Here is an 18365-nt window from a genome sequence, read left to right on the forward strand (position 1 = left end):
CAAAAGCACTAAAAAGACTCTGAATCATTCTAATTTTTACGGGGAGTGGGAGAAAGCACACCCAGCTTAACCAATTTACATCATTTGGCTTTAGAAAATAAACATATACATCATGCTGATAATTGTGTGCCTTGTTTCACATGCAGGGATTAAAGCAGTTTTAGGAAAATACTTGGAAATATAGAAGTGGAAAGCAATAAAATGAAATGGCCAAAAAAAAAAAAAATAGCTATTGAGGTACAGATGCTCCTCGACTAATGGTGAGGTTGTGTCCCGATAAAGACGTCGTAAGTTGAAAGTTTCTTTAGTCGGAAATGCATTTAATACACCTAACCTACCGAACATCACAGCTTCACCTTCCCTACCTTACAAGTGCTCAGAACACTTACATTAGCCCATATTTGGGCAAAATCATCTAACACAAAGCCTATTCTATAATGAAGTATTGAAAGTCTCACGTAATTTGTTGAATACTGAAAGTGAAAAACAGGACGGCTGCATGCACACTCAAAATATGGTCTCCACTGAGTGTGTATCACTTTCACACCATTGTCAAGTTGAAAAATTTTTTAATTGCATTTTCATGAGCTGGAAATTGTCTGTATATCTATTACCATTTAAGAGAAATGACTTAATGAAGCTTATTTCCAAACCTATAAATCATTTTCTTTCCCAATCAAGTACCTCCATGTAAACTGAGTCACAAGAAAAACTAAGTTACTCGCGGAGACCTCTACACATTAGCGTGGAGGACAGCCAAGGAGCACGTGACATTTTATCTCCACAAAGAGATAGAAAATGCACTTGGCAGCCAGGCACGGTGGCTCACACCTGTAATCCCAGGACTTTGGGAGGCTGAGGCGGGCAGACCACAAGGTCAAGAGATCGAGACCATCCTGGCCAACATGGTAAAATGCCATCTCTACTAAAAATACAAAAATTAGCTGGGTGTGTTGGCACATGCCTGTAGTCCCAGCTACTCGGGAGGCTGAGGCAGGAGAATCACTTGATCCTGGGAGGCGGAGGTTGCAGTGAACTGAGTTTGCACCACTGCACTCTGGCCTAGGCGACAGAGTGAGACTCCATCTCAAAAAAATAAAAGAAGAAGAAGAAAAGGAAAAGAAAAGAAAAGAAAATGCGCTTGGCTAAAGGGTCCACTAAGGTTGCTCCTAGAGTATGCGCGAATTTCTGAGAACATATATATATATTTTTTTAAGATGGAGTCTCACTCTGTCGCCCAGGCTGGAGTGCAGTGGCATGATCTTGGCTCACTGCAAGCTTGAATTTCAGGGAATTTTTAAAGGGAATTTACTATTACTAAAGGAAATTGACAAATGCAACCCTGAACTTTGAGTTAGTGATTCTTCTGAGTTTTTTAGTAACATTAAAAGATGGAAAAATGCATTTTCTCCTTTTAAGCAAGCACAACAGCAATAGAAGAAATAGTTCATAATGGAATTATACGAGGACTTTGGAGATCATTGACTTTAAAGCCTCATTAACTAGGACTTCTATCATTTGGGTTTGATGATAATTTAACCAAAGCCTGGGCTGAAGCGGACTCTGCTAGGTAAAGCTTTATAGAAAAAGAGAATCCTTGATAGTAGAAACAAGATGACAGAGTTAAACAAGCCTCAATCATATATGTGAATTAAACCATTTTTCTCCATTGGTTAGATAGGGCCCCTAAAAGACTGTTCTAGGCACCAATACATTATGAAAAAGAGGAGAGAAGGAGGAAGAAGGAGAGGCAACAGCAGCAACAGTTAATATTTATTGTTGTGACTTGCCAGGCAATGAGTTAAGATCTTTATAACAATTTTTTTCATTCAATACATACATGAAACAATAACCTGATCAGCCAGATACTGTTACAGGTCTGGGAACCTTTATCTGTAATTCCAAGATCCAGGTTTTTTCATAAGTCATTTACTGACAAAGCTTGGCCTGACCTGACCCAGCTGGGCAGCAAATCCTGACCCAAAATGACAAGAGGCTATTTACGGTCTTCATTTATCCCACTTAGTGCTGCTGGCGCCTTTGCTGCAGACCTGTGAATGTGACTGATGGTAGGGAACTGTCCCAGACACCACAGTGGAGGGCCGTGTAAGGCTGCCCTCTGCATTACCTTTCTAAGTTCTGAAAAATTCTGAGCTCAAAAACACACTGGGCCCCAAGAATTTCAGATAAGAGGTCATGGAACCTGTGCTAACCCCTTTCTGCAGATAAGGAAACAAAATCTCCGAGGCCGTATCTCAGAGAAGCTGCCCAAGCTCACATGGCCAGTGAGTGAATGTACAGCAGAGACGGGATTCAGCACCAGGCAGGTCCAATTCCAGAACCTGCATCGTAGTTAGATGTGGCTTGTGGGACTCCCATGCCTTTCTATTAAAATGGAAAGTAATACAACCACATTTAAATGATACTTTTTTTTTAGAGACAAGATTTGCTCTGTAGCCCAGGCTGGAGTGTAGAGACACAATCATAGCTCACTGCAGCTTCAAACTCGTGGGTTCAAGAAATTCTCCCACTTCAGCCTCCCAAGTAGCTGGGACTTAATTTTTATTTTTAGTAAAGAGAGGGGTCTCACTATATTGCTCAGGCTGGTCTCGAACTCCTGGCCTCAAGTGACTACATTGACCTCCAAATGAACTGGGGTTACAGTCCTAGGCCACCATGCCTGGCCTTAAGTGATGCTTTTAGCTAATTGAGATAAGTCACTGATACGGTTTGGCTGTGTCCCCACCCAAATCTCCTCTTGAATTGTAGCTCCCATAATTCCCACGTCGTGGGAGGGACCTGGTGGGAGGTAATTGAATTATGGGGGTGGGTTTTTCCCATGCTGTTCTTGTGATAAAGAATAACTCTCAGGAGATCTGATAGTTTTATAAAGGGCAGTTCCCCTGCACACTCTCTCTTGCCTGCCACCATGTAAGATGTGCCTTTGCTCCTCCTTTGCCTTCTGCCATGATTGTGAGGCCTCCTCAGCCATGTGGAACTGTGAATCCATTAAACCTCTTTTTCTTTATAAGTTACCCAGTCTCAGGTATTTCTTATAGCAGTGTGAGAATAGACTAATACAGTCACTGAGCATGCTAAATGAATGAGCTCACCGTTCTTAAGATGTCTGTAAATAGCCATGACCCACTCACCTGGTCCCTGCTTTCTTCCTGGCTGCCCATTTCTCGAATCTTCTCCAAAATGGTGTCCCCAGTAGACCCAGTCGTGCCCAATCTGCCCCTAAGGAGGGCTGCAATTTTCTCCCTAAATGAGGAGTACTGGCTTTGTGAGGCTGTGACTGCATCCCGACTTGCCTTCAAACTCTTCTCCAACTCAGAAGAGCTTTTCTTCAGGAGGCTCAGCTCCTGCTTTGAGGCATCCCAGACCCGCTGGCCAGCAAGCAGCCTTTCTTGGAAGGTCTTAACTTCCCTTTCAAGAGCTTGTTTTGCTTCTACAGCACTGAGCAGGTCCTAAAATGATTACAGAAAGTGAAGACAATAACATTAGTAGTCAACAGGGTACACCTGCATTTGCTATAGCAAATTCATTGACTTTGCCTGCTAATGACTACAGGGGTTGGGTTAATTACTTCTTCCATTTTTAACTCCAAGTTCCCTATAGTCTCCTCATAAAGTTATTAAATCCCAATGGTATGTCAGGAAAATTTAGGTGTCTTAAAAACAGAAAAGGGGGCCCAGGGCGATGGCTCACACCTGTAATCCCAGCATTTGGGAGGCCGAGGTGGGCAGATCGCTGAGGTCAGGATCTGGCCTGGCCAACATGGTGAAACCCCACCTCTAGTAAACAAAAATACAAAAACTAGCCAGGTGTGGTGGCACACACCTGTAATCCCAGCTACTCGGGAGCCTGAGGCAGGAGAATCGCTTGAACTTGGGAGGCGGAGGTTGCAGTGAACTGAGATCACTCCACTGTACTCCAGCCTGGGCAACAGAGTGAGACTCCATCAAAAAAAAGAAAAAAGAAAAACAGAGAAGGGATATAAAATATAAAATCTGGGTTAGAAAAAAGAAGGAAACTTTGACACATAAGCCTTTTCTGTGTGGAACACTGGAAAGAGTTAATAAAAACAGATCATTGGATAACATATTAGTAGATTCAGTCCATATATAGAATATGTTTATAGAACTATCTTTCTCAAGCTTGGTGTATATGGAAATTGATTTTTAATAAACAGTAAGCTCTCAGAGTCCTAGCTAGGCACTAACAATTATTTGAATAAAGATGCTCCCTTAATACTATTTTAAATAATAGAGGAATATTCTCATAAAAACATCATTGCATAAAAATATTCATTGACTTTCAATATCCAATATTCATTGCATATCCCCTAGTCTCATAAAGACAAAATTAATGCAGAAAGAACCTGAAGAAAGGAAACAGAAACAACTAGCCATTTGGTAGGTGGGAGGATTAAAAGTAGAGGGAAAGTATCATACTTAGAAGAATAATCTTAAAGAATATAATATGGGCTGGGCACAGTGGCTCACACCTGTAATCCCAGCTCTTTGGGAGGTCAAGACAAAAGATCACTTGAGCCCAAGAGTTGGAGACCAGCCTGGGCAACTTGGTAAACCCCCATCTTACATAAAATAAAATAATTAGCCATGCATGGTAGTATGTTTCTATAGTCCCAGCTCCTTGAGAGGCTGAGATAGGAGGATTGCTTGAGCCTGGGAATTCGAGGCTACAATGAGCAGTAATTGCATCAGTGCACTCCAGCCTTGGTGACACAGCATGACCTTGTCTCAAAATAACAACAACAAAAGAACATAACATGTGAAATTAGGTTCAGAAAAATAATGAAGGACATAAAGAAGGTTACCTGTGCACTTAATTCTATTTACTACAATCTAGAATGGCCCACAGAGGCACCAACGGAGCATCCTTTTGTTTTTTTTTCCAAGATGGGGTTTCACTCTTGTTGCCCGGTCTGGAGTACAATGGCGTGATCTCGGCTCACCACAACCTCCGCTTACTGGGTTCAAGCGATTTTCCTGCCTCAGCCTCCCAAGTAGCTGGGATTACAGGCATGTGCCACCATGCCCAGCTAATTTTGTATTTTTAGTAGAGACGGGGTTTCTCCATGTTGGTCAGGCTGGTCTTGAACTCCCGACCTCAGGTGATCTGCCCACCTCAGCCTCCCAAAGTGCTGGGATTATAGGCATGAGCATCTTTCAAATTGATTTTTTAAAATTATTTGTTAACATCAAGTTCCAAAATACATGAATTCACATTAAGAAATATTAAGCAGCGTGTTAACTAGCATTGCTATAGTATCGCTGCCTAGTTAACTGGTTTTAAAAAATTATTAAAAATCGTAAGTTAGAGGTAAAAAGCACTAAAAAGAAACACAGTATCTTTAAATAACAGACTCTACATCTAAATGAGCTGATAACATTTCAGGCTGCCAGTTAAAATGCAATCATCTCTTTTGCGTTAGAACTGGGCTTTAAAAGAAATTTCTCTCCATTAACAGCTTGGAAACAGGAAAAGGATAGCTTGAAACACTAGTTCCTATTTTTTATAGGAAACGTAACATCTTATTTTTTTTCATTATGGTGACTTTTTTAAAATCAAGGGAGTCTCAGGCATCAATTTGAAAGAAAAGTCACAGAGTAGATATGTAGTTAGAGAAGCCTGCCCTTTTCAGAGATGTAATAACTCAACTAATTATGGAATCTATTTTGTAAAAAGCCTTTGCTTTTCAAGGTCTTGGTTTCCCCTTTCCTTTGCTAAACTAGTTATCTCTGTAGAGAAGCCCCACTGTTGCTGCTAATTAAATGACGGTACTTAAAGTAGAGTCAAGGACACTTTATCACAAATTCAGTATTTTAACAGTTTACAGATTTCTCTTCAGATCATAATACAATAGCTTCTCACTTGCTCAATTAGAGTAACTAGTATCAGTAATGGTGATAATAAATTGGGTGCATATTTTACTCGGAAACTACAGTCGTTCCTTGGTATCCCTGGGGAATTGGTTCTAGGACCCCGGAGGGTATCAAAACTGAGGATGCTCAAGTCTCCCATATAAAATGGAATAATATTCTCATATAAGCTGCACACATTCTTCTGTATACTTTAAATCATCTCTAGATTACTTGTAATACCAAATACACTGTAAATGCTAGGTAAATAACTGTTATCATGTGTTATTTTTATTTGTATTAGTTTTATTGTTGTTTTGTTATTTGTATTGTTTTATTTTCCAAATTTTTTTTATCCACAGTTGGTTGAATCCACAGATGTGGAACTTGTGGATACAGAGGGTTGACTGCATAGTCTGCTGTGTGGTTAGAAAACTGAGGTCCTAAATTCAGTGACGCTGGGATGGAAATTAATCCTAATCACTTTAGAATTCTTAAACCATATGGAATATTATGTATTCACTAAAGACCCTCAAAATACACAAAAAATATCTCAGATGCTTGTGACCTTTGAGTTACTGTCAGTTTGGAGTAGATGACTCAACTGGCAGCTAACACCACAAGACCAATAAACACAATTAAAACATTGCAACTATGAGGCATTTTTCACCCCAATATCATTATTGTTTCACCGACTTCGAGAAAAGGGCCAAAACAATCTCCTCTTAACAAATCCAAATAATATTTTCTTTTTAAACCTAGGCATCAACATTTATGTCTAGTGAAAATCCCAAAATTAGTTTGTGCTCATAGAATACAGTGGTGCCTGTGAGCAGGTTGGGTTTCTGTTTTCCAGGCACATTCAGCTCAGTGAACACTAAGCTGTTTCTTGTATAAAATGCAGGACTCGAGAGCCGGAGTGACAAGGCCTTGCGGATGGCCGCTCCTTTAGTGCTCTGATTAAGTGCTGCAGGATTGAGGGGCACAGGGCTGATCTTCTGGAAATAAATGTCCTCAGACTGCAAATGCAATTACTTGTGCAGCTATCAGGAGAAAGCCACCAGAGTGGAGTCTGGTTCCATGGCTACCTCAAGGATACGCCAAAGCAAGCGGCATGAAATCATGTGACATCAGTATCACTGGCCAGGACCTGGGGATTGCTGTCAGACCACACTGACATACAGGACAAGAAACAAGTGGCTTTCTGTGAGCAAAAGCAAGACTGACCTCCATAGTCTTGTGGGGTCACAAGAGAGCAGGCCCTATAGACTGTGCTGGGGATCACTTAAAATATTTTTATAATTAAATCTTTAGGTTCAGTCTGACTCGTGCAACAAATGTAAAATGATCCTTTCAAAATTACTTTTAACAAAAACTTTTATAAATAGTATGATTATGGCACTCAATTTACCTTCCCATTTAAATATGTGAGTCTGCATCAAGTAATGAAACCATTCAAAGGTTTGTGTTTTTAAAAAAACAATTGATTCCTGTTGTGTTGCTATTTTATGGATTTAGACACACATGAGATCAAATTGCCACTCAAAAATACAATGATTATCATCAGGACGGAGAACCCCTGGCTTGAGCTGAATTCCTTCAATCCTAGATCAATTTTATAAAATAAAAAAATCAGTTGGTTAATTCTACCTACTGCAGTTATGATTAACAAAAAAACTCAGAAATTCCCCTAAACAGGCAGTCTTATACATTGCTGGTGGAAGTGTGAACAGGTATAATTTTGGTATAAATTGTTGGCATAAATACATAACAAAATTTAATATGCATGTATCTTTTGGCCCTGCAATTCCAGATCCTAAGAATGTATCTATAAGAAAGGTCACTAAATATAGAAAATGAGGAATATGCAGTTATCCAATTATAATATAGCAAAAGACAAGCTACTACATGAATATTCATTAATATGTAACTTCTTAAATATGAGACATCCATACTATAGAAAATGATGTAGTGAAAATAAATGGGGCAGTTTTTTATATACCAATATGAACGATTCTCCAAGATACAGTTAGTGAAGAAAGTAAGGTGTCTAATAGTGCATCTATACAAATAACAATGGTACATAGTACAGTACCATTTGTACCTTTATGAAAAGAATATCTCTAGAAACATGCACAAGCAACCACCAATTCTCATCACCTCTAGAGAAGGGAATTGTAGCCAGGGGTCAGAAATGAAAGGAAGATGTGATAGAACACTGGCAACTATGAAAACACCAGGGAATTTTAGTCCATTTTAAGTGTTCAGTCAACAGTGATATGAGCACAAATATATACATGCACATGCACACACACATTCCCCCCTCCCAAACTTGGGCTGCATTCACAAAAGTTAAGTATTCAGAATCAGAGAGGTGATATCCTGCTCTATTTCCTTTGAATTACACCAAGCCTGAAGTTTGGCCTTCAGTTCTGGGATTCAAACTTTAATACAGATAAAACCCTCCTTGGACAGCACTATTCAAATTTACAATCTGGTACCACTCCTGCACCTGCTGTTCCCAGTCCCAACAAGATCATTTCAGAAATTGAGGGGAAGAGATTAGCAATTTCTACAGCAAGTTGACACTGATGCAACATCCAAATACCATAGACGTCTTTTTTTTTTTTTTTTTTTTTTTTTTTTTGAGACAGTCTCACTCTGTCGTCTAGGCTGGAGTGCAGTGGCATGATTTCAGCTCACTGCAACCTCTGCCTCCCAGATTCAAGCGATTCTCCTGCCTCAGCCTCCCAAGTAGCTGGGGTTATAGGCGCGTGCCACCATGCCCAGCTAATTTTTGTATTTTTAGTAGAGATAGGGTTTCATCATGTTGGTCAGGCTGGTCTTAAATTCCTGACCTTGTGACCCACCTGCCTCGGCCTCCCAAAGTGCTGGGATTACAGGTGGGAGCCACCGCGCCCAGCCTGTACTTCATTTTTGAATGAAGTATGGACCATTTTGAACGAAGTATTGTTAGACTCGTGTGGTAAGTGGCTAGTGATGAGAGTTGCCTATCTGTTATACACTGAAGGAACATGCTACAAATGTGATATTTTAAGGCTGATTTGCCAAATGTAATCTAAATAAGTATATAAAATCCAGAACCCATTTCTTTCCTCAAAAGAATTTCATCACATTTAAACATAACTATACCTTTACAAAATAAACTAATAGAACTTTTGAGACCAACCTGGGCAACATGGTGAAACCCGTCTCTATCAGATATTTTTAAGAAAAAATAAACAGGAAAAGAAGGAAAGCTGAAATTACAATTGTTTAATTTGAATTCAAGGTACCTACAAATATATTGAGCTTGTTGAAATTGCTTTAAAACCTATTCTCGGGCCGGGCGCGGTGGCTCAAGCCTGTAATCCCAGCACTTTGGGAGGCCAAGACGGGCGGATCACAAGGTCAGGAGATCGAGACCATCCTGGCGAACACAGTGAAACCCCGTCTCTACTAAAAAAAAAAAAAAATACAAAAAAGCAGCCGGGTGAGGTGGCGGGCACCTGTAGTCCCAGCTACTTGGGAGGCTGAGGCAGGAGAATGGCGGGAACCCGGGAGGCGGAGCTTGCAGTGAGCTGAGATCCGGCCACTGCACTCCAGCCTGGGCAACAGAGCAAGACTCCGCCTCAAAAAAATAAAATAAAATAAAATAAAAAAATAAATAAAACCTATTCTCAACAAACCTCTGTTAGATTTGTTTTCTACTATAAGTATCTGAAAAATAAAATATAAAAACAGTTTCCTAGGAGCCAGGTGCAGTGACTCATGCCTGTAATCCCAGCACTTTGGGAGGCCGAGGCAGGCTGACCACCTGAGGTCCGGAGTTCAAGACCAGCCTGACCAACATGGAGAAACCCCATTTCTACTGAAAATACAAATTAGCCAGGTGTAGTGGCACATGCCTGTAATCCCAGCTACTGGGGAAGCTGAGGCAGGAGAATCACTTGAACCCGGGAGGCAGAAGTTGTGGTGAGCTGAGATTGCACCATTGCACTCCAGCCTGGGTAACAAGAGCAAAACTCAGTCTCAAAAAAAAAAAAAAAAAAAAAGAATTCCTGTACAACAGGCATTGAAAGCGACATTGTCACCAGTCCAACCAAGATTACCTAAGTGAACCAGCAAGAAGCTAGCTCACTGTCACAAACTTTAAATATTAACATAAGCAGTACTCATTTAAAGTGTGTACGCAGAACTTTAACGCAGGGAATTTTAGTCATAATAAAACTTATGACTAAAGAATAACAAAAGGAAGGCTATGAGTATACTAGTGATACTAGTAATTCATTACACTAATCTCCTACATACAAAGAAGAATGTGTACAACTTGGGTAATTCTATTATTTCTCCCATGTTTATTCTGATTTCCATTACTGAAATTTAATTTTATGTCTGTGGCTTCTAATACTTAAAAATTTGGACTTGTGCTTGGTGTATCTTATTAAATAATTTTTTCCATTAATTCATTTTATAGAATTTAAATGATTTTTTCCTATTAATTCATTTTATTGTATTTTGTAGAAGTATTTGTCAGCAATGGACTGGAAATAAAGACAAAACTATTCTTCCCCAAAGATAGTTTGAAAAAAAATGCACATTCAGAGTTTAGGAAGGAGAATGGCAAAAGTCTTGAAATCATGTTCTAAGAGGAAACGTTAAAAGAACTGGAATATTTATCCTGTAGATGTATTCAAATGCTTGGAAGACTCGTGTAGAAAGAGTATTAGGTTTCTCCTTCTCAGGCCCATGAGCCAATAGAATGGAACCTTCAGAGAAACATTTTACTTCAAATTGAAGAAGACCCTCTCCAAATCTGAGCTTTCCCCATGGCATCATCAACTGTGGAAAATTAGAATTCAGCTTAAGTTTGAAATTCTCAACATTGACCAAATCAGTACTAGCTGACAACAGATTTAGCTGCCCAAGAGGCCAGTGTGTTCCTGGGCTTCACGACAGCCCTGCAGACACTCGCCCTAAACTGATCAGACGGTGCTTGGAGGACCATCGACAGTTCCCATCTGGAAATTGCAAAAGGGACACGGCAAAATGGAATGTGCTCAGCATCACATGCTGAGATTAGACCCCTAATAAAAATAGTTATAGAATCATGTTATTTAACATATGGATTTAACTGATTTTAAATTTTTAGAATGAACCTAAAGACAAACTACTGAAGACTTAGTTACAGCTACAGAACAGAATGTAAACTTGGACAAGGCAAATACAATAATATGATAAAAACCAGGAAGTATTATAGAAAGAAAAGGCTAAAAAATAAGAGGCATTAGAAGTTCTCAAGGGGTGGGGCTTCAAGATGACAGACTAGAGGCATCTATCAGCTGCCCCTCCACAAAGAAGAAGAAAACAGTGAGTAGATAATCACAGTTTGAATAGATCATCAAAGACAGAACATTGGAATTCAACAGAGAACTGACAGGAACTCCTAGGGCAAGGAAGGGAGGGAAGAGAAGCAGCCTGCTTGGTTGGCCAGGGCTGGCTGGGAGTGCAGAGAAGCTCCCCAGTGCAGGGAAAGGGGAGTGAGAGACCTGCAGCGTCCATATTCCCATCATGGATTCCTCCAGTCCCAGCCACCAGAGAGCCCTTCACAGGCCCAGAGACCAACATAGGGAGCTGTCTGCAGACTGCACAATGGCATTGCTCCAGAGGGGGAGCTCAGACTGAATCCTAAACATCCCCCTGAGTCCTAGGCAGCTACAGCAAGATGCCATTTTGAGAGCCAGCCTCCACCAGACATCACCCTGCCTTGGGGCCCAACAGCCCCCGCATCTCCACATCCCAGGAGCCCCACTGCCATACCCCACCTGCAGCTACTGCTTCAGCTGGCTGTTGCTGTCAGGGCCAAAGCCAAGCCACTGCAGCAATCCCAGCCCACTAACAGCAGGCCACCATCACACATTTACAAGTGTCCCAAGGACAGGCTCCCCAACGCATAGGTGCCAACTGGGGCCAAAGCATGTGCTCCGAAGCTGCCCGCCTACAGCTGCAGCCACTAAAAGCAATCCCACCTTCTCCGGCAGCAGGGCCCCACTGCAGCTACCACCTCCTCCATCAAAGCACTCCACCAGGAGTCCAGGAATCACCCGACCCTTGCACATCACAGCTGGTGCTGATAGGCACCACCAGGGAGTCTGAGGACAGGCTCACCTGGATTTGCTCTGCCCCTACCCCTACCCCAGAGCATGAAAACACCATCCGGGGACTTCGGAAGTACTCTGCCACATCCACCATCATTAGCACCCGAGCACTTCTACCAGGGACCTGAAGATGGACCCACTCACCCTGTTGCTACCACCACAGATGGCACCATCTGCACACAAAACCTGCAGGGGCAGGGCCTGACCTGCCCAACCATCACAGCCACTGCCAACACCAGCACAGACAGCTTAAGAGTCAACGCATTGTCCCACTACTGTTATTATGATAGCCTATGCCACACTGCTGCCCAGGGACCAAAAGACCTACCTGCTACTGCCACTGCCAGTATAGACCTGCCGAGACCTGCTAAGACCAGTGCAAGCAAATGCCACCCTGGGGCCTAAGGACAGGCACTCTTGGCCCACTGCTGTTCCCACCAGGACCTAAGGACTGGCCCACCTGGTACCCCTGTCCCCAGCAAAACTTCCCACAACTCCACCAACAACCACACCCTAAGCTCCTGAGGAAATAACGGACACCGATGACACTATTTACAGCTGAACAAATTAGGAAACTACACTACTGCACACACCCACAATCAGAGCCAAAGTGCCCTACCCAACCAACATCATAGACGCATCTCCAGGAAAACATCCTCCCCTACAAAAGCAAACCCAAAATATTGGAAGAAGTGACTGCCACACCAGATGCACAGATGCCAACATAAAGAAACAAGAAACGTGAAAAAGCAAGGAAATATGATGCCTCCAAAGGAGCGCAATAGGATTCTCCAAGATGGCAGACTAGGGACATTGAAAGCCAGTTCTCGGGGGGGCGGAGCAAGATGGCCGAATAGGAACAGCTCCAGTCTCCAACTCCCAGCACAAGCGACACAGAAGACCGGTGATTTCTGCATTTTCAACTGAGGTACTGGGGTCATCTCTCTAGGGAGTGCCGGACAATCGGTGCGGGTCAGCTGCTGCAGCCTGACCAGCGTGAGCTGAAGCAGGGCGAGGCATCGCCTCACCTGGAAGCGCAGGGGGAAGGAAATCCCTTTTCCTAGCCAGGGGAACTGAGACACACACCACCTGGAAAATCGGGTAACTCCCACCCCAATACTGCGCTTTAAGGAAACAGGCACACCAGGAGAATATATCCCACACCTGGCCGGGAGGGTCCCACGCCCACGGAGCCTCCCTCACTGCTAACACAGCCGTCTGCGGCGATCTATCCGCAAGGCAGCAGCGAGGCTGGGGGAGGGGCGCCCGCCATTGCTGAGGCTTAAGTAGGTAAACAAAGCCGCTGGGAAGCTCGAACTGGGTGGAGCTCACAGCAGCTCAAGGAAGCCTGCCTGTCTCTGTAGACTCTACCGCTGCGGACAGCGCACAGCTGCAGTCCATTAGGGGAAAGAGCGGGCCGCTGCAGACCCGAACGACTCTGTCTGACGGCTTTGGGGAGAGCCGTGGATCTCCTAACGCGGAGGTTGAGATCTGAGAACGGACAGACTGCCTGCTCAGGTGGGTCCCTGACCCCTGAGTAGCCTAGCTGGGAGACATCCCCCACTAGGGGCAGTCTGATACCCCACACCTCACAGGGTGGCGTCACCCCTGAGAGGAAACTTCCAAAGAAAGAATCAGACAGGTACACTCGCTGTTCAGCAATATTCTATCTTCAGCAACCTCTGCTGCTGATACCCAGGCAAACAGGGTCTGGAGTGGACCTCAAGCAATCTCTAACAGACCAACAGACAGTCCTTCTGACTGTCAGACGGAAAACTATCAAACAGGAAGGACCCTATACCAAAACCCCATCAGTACGTCACCATCATCAAAGTCCAGAGACAGATAAAACCACAAAGATGGGGAAGAAGCAGGGCAGAAAAGCTGGAAATTCAAAAAATAAGAGCGCATCTCCCCCTGCAAAGGAGCGCAGCCCATCGCCAGCAACGGATCAAAGCTGGTCAGAGAATGACTTTGACGAGATGAGAGAAGAAGGCTTCAGTCCATCAACCTCTCAGAGCTAAAGGAGGAATTACGTACCCAGCGCAAAGAAACTAAAAATCTTGAAAAAAAAGTGGAAGAATTGACAGCTAGACTAATTAATGCAGAGAAGATCATAAACGAAATGACAGAGATGAAAACCATGACACGAGAAATACGTGACAAATGCACAAGCTTCGGTAACCGACTCGATCAACTGGAGGAAAGAGTATAAGCGATTGAGGATCAATGAATGAAATGAAGCGAGAAGAGAAACCAAAAGAAAAAAGAAGAAAAAGAAATGAACAAAGCCTGCAAGAAGTATGGGATTATGTAAAAAGACCAAATCTACGTCTGATTGGGGTGCCTGAAAGTGAGGGGGAAAATGGAACCAAGTTGGAAAACACTCTTCAGGATATCATCCAGGAGAACTTCCCCAACCTAGTAGGGCAGGCCAACATTCAAATTCAGGAAATACAGAGAACGCCACAAAGATACTCCTCCAGAAGAGCAACTCCAAGACACATAATTGCCAGATTCACTAAAGTTGAAATGAAGGAAAAAATCTTAAGGGCAGCCAGAGAGAAAGGTCGGGTTACCCACAAAGGGAAGCCATTAGAATAACAGCAGACCTCTCGGCAGAAACTCTACAAGCCAGAGAGAGTGGGGGCCAATATTCAACGTTCTTAAAGAAAAGAATTTTCAACCGAGAATTTCATATCCAGCCAAACTAAGCTTCATCAGTGAAGGAGAAATAAAATCCTTTACAGATAAGCAAATGCTTAGAGATTTTGTCACCACCAGGCCTGCCTTACAAGAGACCCTGAAGGAAGCCCTAAACATGGAAAGGAACAACCGGTACCAGCCATTGCAAAAACATGCCAAAATGTAAAGACCATCGAGGCTAGGAAGAAACTGCATCAACTAACGAGCAAAATAACCAGTTAATATCATAATGACAGGATCAAGTTCACACATAACAATATTAACCTTAAATGTCAATGGACTAAATGCTCCAATTAAAAGACACAGACTGGCAAACTGGATCAAGAGTCAAGACCCATCAGTCTGCTGTATTCAGGAGACCCATCTCACATGCAGAGACATACATAGGCTCAAAATAAAGGGATGGAGGAAGATCTACCAAGCAAATGGAGAACAAAAAAAAGCAGGGGTTGCAATCCTAGTCTCTGATAAAACAGACTTTAAACCATCAAAGATCAAAAGAGACAAAGAAGGCCATTACATAATGGTAAAGGGATCAATCAACAGGAAGAGCTAACTCTCCTAAATATATATGCACCCAATACAGGAGCACCCAGATTCATAAAGCAAGTCCTTAGAGACCTACAAAGAGACTTAGACTCCCATACAATAATAATGGAGACTTCAACACTCCACTGTCAACATTAGACAGATCAACGAGACAGAAAGTTAACAAGGATATCCAGGAATTGAACTCATCTCTGCACCAAGCGGACCTAATAGACATCTATAGAACTCTCCACCCCAAATCAACAGAATATACATTCTTCTCAGCACCACATCGCACTTATTCCAAAATTGACCACATAATTGGAAGTAAAGCACTCCTCAGCAAATGTACAAGAACTGAAATTATAACAAACTGTCTCTCAGACCACAGTGCAATCAAACTAGAACTCAGGACTAAGAAACTCAATCAAACTGCTCAACTACATGGAAACTGAACAACCTGCTCCTGAATGACTACTGGGTACATAACGAAATGAAAGCAGAAATAAAGATGTTCTTTGAAACCAATGAGAACAAAGATACAACATACCAGAATCTCTGGGACACATTTAAAGCAGTGTGTAGAGGGAAATTTATAGCACTAAATGCCCACAAGAGAAAGCAGGAGAGATCTAAAATTGACACTCTAACATCACAATTAAAAGAACTAGAGAGGCAAGAGCAAACACATTCAAAAGCTAGCAGAAGGCAAGAAATAACTAAGATCAGAGCAGAACTGAAGGAGATAGAGACACAAAAAACCCTCCAAAAAATCAATGAATCCAGGAGTTGGTTTTTTGAAAAGATAAACAAAATTGACAGACCGCTAGCTAGACTAATAAAGAAGAAAAGAGAGAAGAATCAAATAGACGCAATAAAAAATGATAAAGGGGATATCACCACTGACCCCACAGAAATACAAACAACCATCAGAGAATACTATAAATGCCTCTACGCAAATCAACTAGAAAATCTAGAAGAAATGGATAATTTCCTGGACACTTACACTCTCCCAAGACTAAACCAGGAAGAAGTTGAATCCCTGAATAGACCAATAGCAGGCTCTGAAATTGAGGCAACAATTAATAGCCTACCCACCAAAAAAAGTCCAGGACCAGATGGATTCACAGCTGAATTCTACCAGAGGTACAAGGAGGAGCTGGTACCATTCCTTCTGAAACTATTTCAATCAATAGAAAAAGAGGGAATCCTCCCTAACTCTTTTTATGAGGCCAACATCATCCTGATACCAAAGCCTGGCAGAGACACAACAAAAAAAGAGAATTTTAGACCAATATCCCTGATGAACACTGATGCAAAAATCCTCAATAAAATACTGGCAAACCGGATTCAGCAGCACATCAAAAAGCTTATCCACCATGATCAAGTGGGCTTCATCCCTGGGATGCAAGGCTGGTTCAACATTCGCAATCAATAAACGTAATCCAGCATATAAACAGAACCAAAGACAAGAACCACATAATTATCTCAATAGATGCAGAAAAGGCTTTTGACAAAATTCAACAGCCCTTTATGCTAAAAACGCTCAATAAATTGGTATTAATGGAACGTACCTCAAAATAATAAGAGCTATTTATGACAAACCCACAGCTAATATCATACTGAATGGGCAAAAACTGGAAAAATTCCCTTTGAAAACTGGCACAAGACAGGGATGCCCTCTCTCACCACTCCTATTCAACATAGTGTTGGAAGTTCTAGCTAGGGCAATCAGGCAAGAGAAAGAAATCAAGGGTATCCAGTTAGGAAAAGAAGAAGTCAAATTGTCCCTGTTTGCAGATGACATGATTGTATATTTAGAAAACCCCATCGTCTCAGCCCAAAATCTCCTTAAGCTGATAAGCAACTTCAGCAAAGTCTCAGGATACAAAATTAATGTGCAAAAATCACAAGCATTCTTATACACCAGTAACAGACAAGCAGAGAGCCAATCAGGATGAACTTCCATTCACAATTGCTTCAAAGAGAATAAAATACCTAGGAATCCAGCTTACAAGGGATGTAAAGGACCTCTTCAAGGAGAACTACAAACCACTGCTCAGTGAAATCAAAGAGGACACAAACAAATGGAAGAACATACCATGCTCATGGATAGGAAGAATCAATATCGTGAAAATGGCCATACTGCCCAAGGTGATTTATAGATTCAATGCCATCCCCATCAAGCTACCAATGACTTTCTTCAAAGAATTGGAAAAAACTGCTTTAAAGTTCATATGGAACCAAAAAAGAGCCCGCATTGCCAAGACAATCCTAAGTCAAAAGGACAAAGCTGGAGGCGTCACGCTACCTGACTTCAAACTATACTACAAGGCTACAGTAACCAAAACAGCATGGTACTGGTACCACAACAGAGATATAGACCAATGGAACAGAACAGAGTCCTCAGAAATAATACCACACATCTACAGCCATCTGATCTTTGACAAACCTGAGAGAAACAAGAAATGGGGAAAGGATTCCCTATTTAATAAATGGTGCTGGGAAAATTGGCTAGCCATAAGTAGAAAGCTGAAACTGGATCCTTTCCTTACCCCTTATACGAAAATAATTCAAGATGGATTAGAGACTTAAATGTTAGACCTAATACCATAAAAACCCTAGAAGAAAATCTAGGTAGTACCATTCAGGACATAGGCATGGGCAAGGACTTCATGTCTAAAACACCAAAAGCAACGGCAGCAAAAGCAAAAATGACACATGGGATCTAATTAAACTAAAGAGCTTTTGCACAGCTAAAGAAACTACCATCAGAGTGAACAGGCAACCTACAGAATGGGAAAAAATTTTTGCAACCTACTCATCTGACAAAGGGCTAATATCCAGAATCTACAAAGAACTCAAACAAATATACAAGAAAAAAACAAACAACCCCATCAAAAAGTGGGGAAAGGATATGAACAGACATTTCTCAAAAGAAGACATCCATACAGCCAACAGACACATGAAAAAATGCTCATCATCACTCGCCATCAGAGAAATGCAAATCAAAACTACAATGAGATACCATCTCACACCAGTTAGAATGGCAATCATTAAGAAGTCAGGAAACAACAGGTGTTGG

At 42.0% G+C, this 18365-nt stretch overlaps 1 protein-coding gene across 1 annotated transcript in view; it reads right to left on the reverse strand.

The window, feature by feature from the left end:
• CCDC170 (coiled-coil domain containing 170) overlaps positions 1 to 18365 on the reverse strand; it is a 96072-nt gene that overhangs the window by 42325 nt on the left and 35382 nt on the right. The window contains exon 5 of the mRNA XM_033235049.1: positions 3153 to 3470. Within this exon, the coding sequence (XP_033090940.1) occupies positions 3153 to 3470 (318 nt within the window). The remainder of the gene's footprint in view (positions 1 to 3152; positions 3471 to 18365) is intronic.

This window comes from Trachypithecus francoisi, unplaced genomic scaffold (genome assembly GCF_009764315.1).
Source record: "Trachypithecus francoisi isolate TF-2019V2 unplaced genomic scaffold, Tfra_2.0 Lachesis_group15, whole genome shotgun sequence".
Classification (NCBI taxonomy): Eukaryota; Metazoa; Chordata; class Mammalia; order Primates; family Cercopithecidae; genus Trachypithecus; species Trachypithecus francoisi.